At 40.8% G+C, this 2,500-nt stretch overlaps 1 protein-coding gene across 1 annotated transcript in view; it reads right to left on the bottom strand.

The window, feature by feature from the left end:
* Nucleotides 1-2,500, bottom strand: part of LOC138000570 (chromosome-associated kinesin KIF4-like) — a 39,896-nt gene that overhangs the window by 3,249 nt on the left and 34,147 nt on the right. Inside the window, exons 28-30 of the mRNA XM_068847071.1 lie at nucleotides 1,785-1,856; nucleotides 1,497-1,691; nucleotides 598-723 (exon numbers count right to left, since the gene is read on the bottom strand). Of these exons, the coding sequence (XP_068703172.1) occupies nucleotides 598-723; nucleotides 1,497-1,691; nucleotides 1,785-1,856 (393 nt within the window). The remainder of the gene's footprint in view (nucleotides 1-597; nucleotides 724-1,496; nucleotides 1,692-1,784; nucleotides 1,857-2,500) is intronic.

Below are 2,500 nucleotides of genomic sequence, written 5' to 3'. Positions count from 1 at the left end.
AACCCGTTGGGAGGGTTAGCACTTTTTACGTCTTCTTTGCTTCTCTCCCCACCCCTCCCTGATTCAAAAACTGAATGGTTTTTGTGGGAAATTGTTGTGTTACCTTCCAACATTGAATAGGGGGGAGGGGGCTATAAAAGAGAAGGAAAAACTTATTTTGCGCTTTAACAGAACCGGGTTGAGAAACAACTCTGGTGCGTTCATTTACATAACCTTCCCAACTACTTTTGTCTATTGGCCTGGTTCACACGAGTCTCCTATTGTTCAGTTGAAGAGAATCCGAACGAGTCATCGGAAGCCGGTCGTTGTTTCGATTCCTGCAAAGGAGCGGTCGGTTTTTCCGAGTATCCCCGAGTCACAATCGATAAGTAAATCTCTTCCGCATTAAACGGAAGCTAGTGTTGAAAGAAATAAAAAACAGAAACAAACACCGTTAGATTCAGTTGGGAGTATCCCCATAGCGAGTCTGGCCGAGCGGGAAAATTCGTTATCAATTTCATGTTTGTTTTTTCTTGATCTATTCCCTGTTACAAAGTGGAGAATTTCTTTGGAGCTCTTTTTTCAATCTGGAACCAGGAAATACAATGTTTAACACACCTTAATAGAGCCTCGATTCCGGTTGACACACTTCGACGTTTTACAATCACAGTCCGTTGAACACTCCACGGTCGTTCTCCTGCAAGGGCAATTGTTGGTAGCGCATTTTCCGGAACAACCACACCCCTGCGGACAAAAGTACAACGGATTCATTGAATTGAAGATTTTAGAAGACTTGTTCTGTTAAGAAAGTACTGAGGATGAGAAAATACCCTTGACAAGCAAAAGGATTGTAAATTGTAGATAGGGACTGTTCGAGTGTAAAATGTCACATCGATAAGAGGCTAATTCCGGTGAGAGGTTTTTTTGCATGATATATCGGTACGAATTCCATTTGTTTCTCCCTTCTCGCTCTTTATTCATTTACACGATATTGGTGAAATAAGCCATATACCGGGTATTGTTTCATTTAGTACTAGATAGAAATTATTGTAACAGAACGAAAAGTTATAATAATGTCCGGCCGGATGAACTCGTACCGGTATCACGAAAAACACCCCCTTAACGAGCCTCGGGTGGAAAATTTGCATGGGTGATCGTTTTTGTTGTTGGACACAAAGGAATTTTTGATTTGGCCCATGCAGGATTTAAACACGGACAGAAAACTATTTCGCTAAGTTTTTAGGGAATCCTGGGTAGTTCCAGTCCATTGCGTGAGGCTAAAGGCTAGAGAAGCAATTCATTTGAAATTAAAGCAATAACTGTTTGCCCCCACAACTATTAGCGAAGGAGTCTATTTATTAAACCATCTATAACTGATGTACCGTATAATTCTTTATGACAAGCATTTTTGGGATATCAAGTGTAAATGAGATATAATCTCAGAAAGTTTTGACTTTATATTAAGGCCACTCTCTTAATAGCACAGTACTTTTTTATGAATCATCACATTGAGTCACCTGCATCTGTTCAGAACTGTTGGTTGACAAAGACGTCGGCTCAATGGAGTTGGTGCGTCTTCCAGATTTTCTTTTTGGAAGCAGTGGGGTTTGTACCCAGTCTGGATCGTGGTCGACACAATCCTCTGGTTCGCTTTCGTCGATCCACCAATCCTCCTCTTCCACTTCAATGGTTTCTTTCGACTTTTTTCCTTTCTGTTGAAGACATAACAAGTTGCAAGAGTGGTTTCCAATAAAGGGTCGAGACATCCTCTGCTAACAAGAGGCAAAAGCACACTCCTATCCTACCTTTTGTTGCTTCTTCAACTCGTGCGGAGAAGGTGAGTCAGTTGCGAAGATATCAGAAAGTTTTTTCAGTTGCTGAGGCAGAGAAACGAAAACAAAACTCAGAGAATTATACTAAGGATATTTGTCATACAAGACTCGTTATGGTGGAATAACCTAAATCTGAAGCGACTACCAACAGGAATTTTTAAAACTTTCTGCTTTGCTTTCCCTGGTTTTAAAAAATATTTTCCTTCAGATTGAGGCGAGCCCCATACTAAGTCGCCTTCAGAGATCAAAAGCGCAAAAGAATTTTGTTCTCGAAAAGAGACGCCAAGAAGTGTTTTGGTAAACACCACAAAAGGTTATAGTGTTTTTTTCGCGGCTTCTGATTGGCTAAAGCGGAAGCTACCGGCATGTACTCTTCACGTCCGAGGAGCGGGTTTAACAAACAATAGAGACCTTTAGATGCACGTTTACGGCTAACCGCAAACTGAGGTTTGAAGTTGTGATAGTTCGTGCATTTAGATTTAAGTAAACAAGTGCAAAGCTGCGGAGGCCGCCATATTGAATTTCCTCGATTCTCAGCGTTGATGTTTCAGTCAACGAAATAAGTAAAACCACGGCTCTTTTGATTGTTTAATTCACATGGAATGAAAGATAAAAAGTTGCTTTTTATATCTGCCCCGTTCATACGTGGGATAATGTAACTTCCATGCCATAAAGAGCTGAGGTAACTT

The sequence above is a fragment of the Montipora foliosa genome, chromosome 4, assembly GCF_036669935.1.
Source record: "Montipora foliosa isolate CH-2021 chromosome 4, ASM3666993v2, whole genome shotgun sequence".
In the NCBI taxonomy this organism is placed as follows: domain Eukaryota; kingdom Metazoa; phylum Cnidaria; class Anthozoa; order Scleractinia; family Acroporidae; genus Montipora; species Montipora foliosa.
This window is presented reverse-complemented; position numbering and strand designations above follow the sequence as displayed.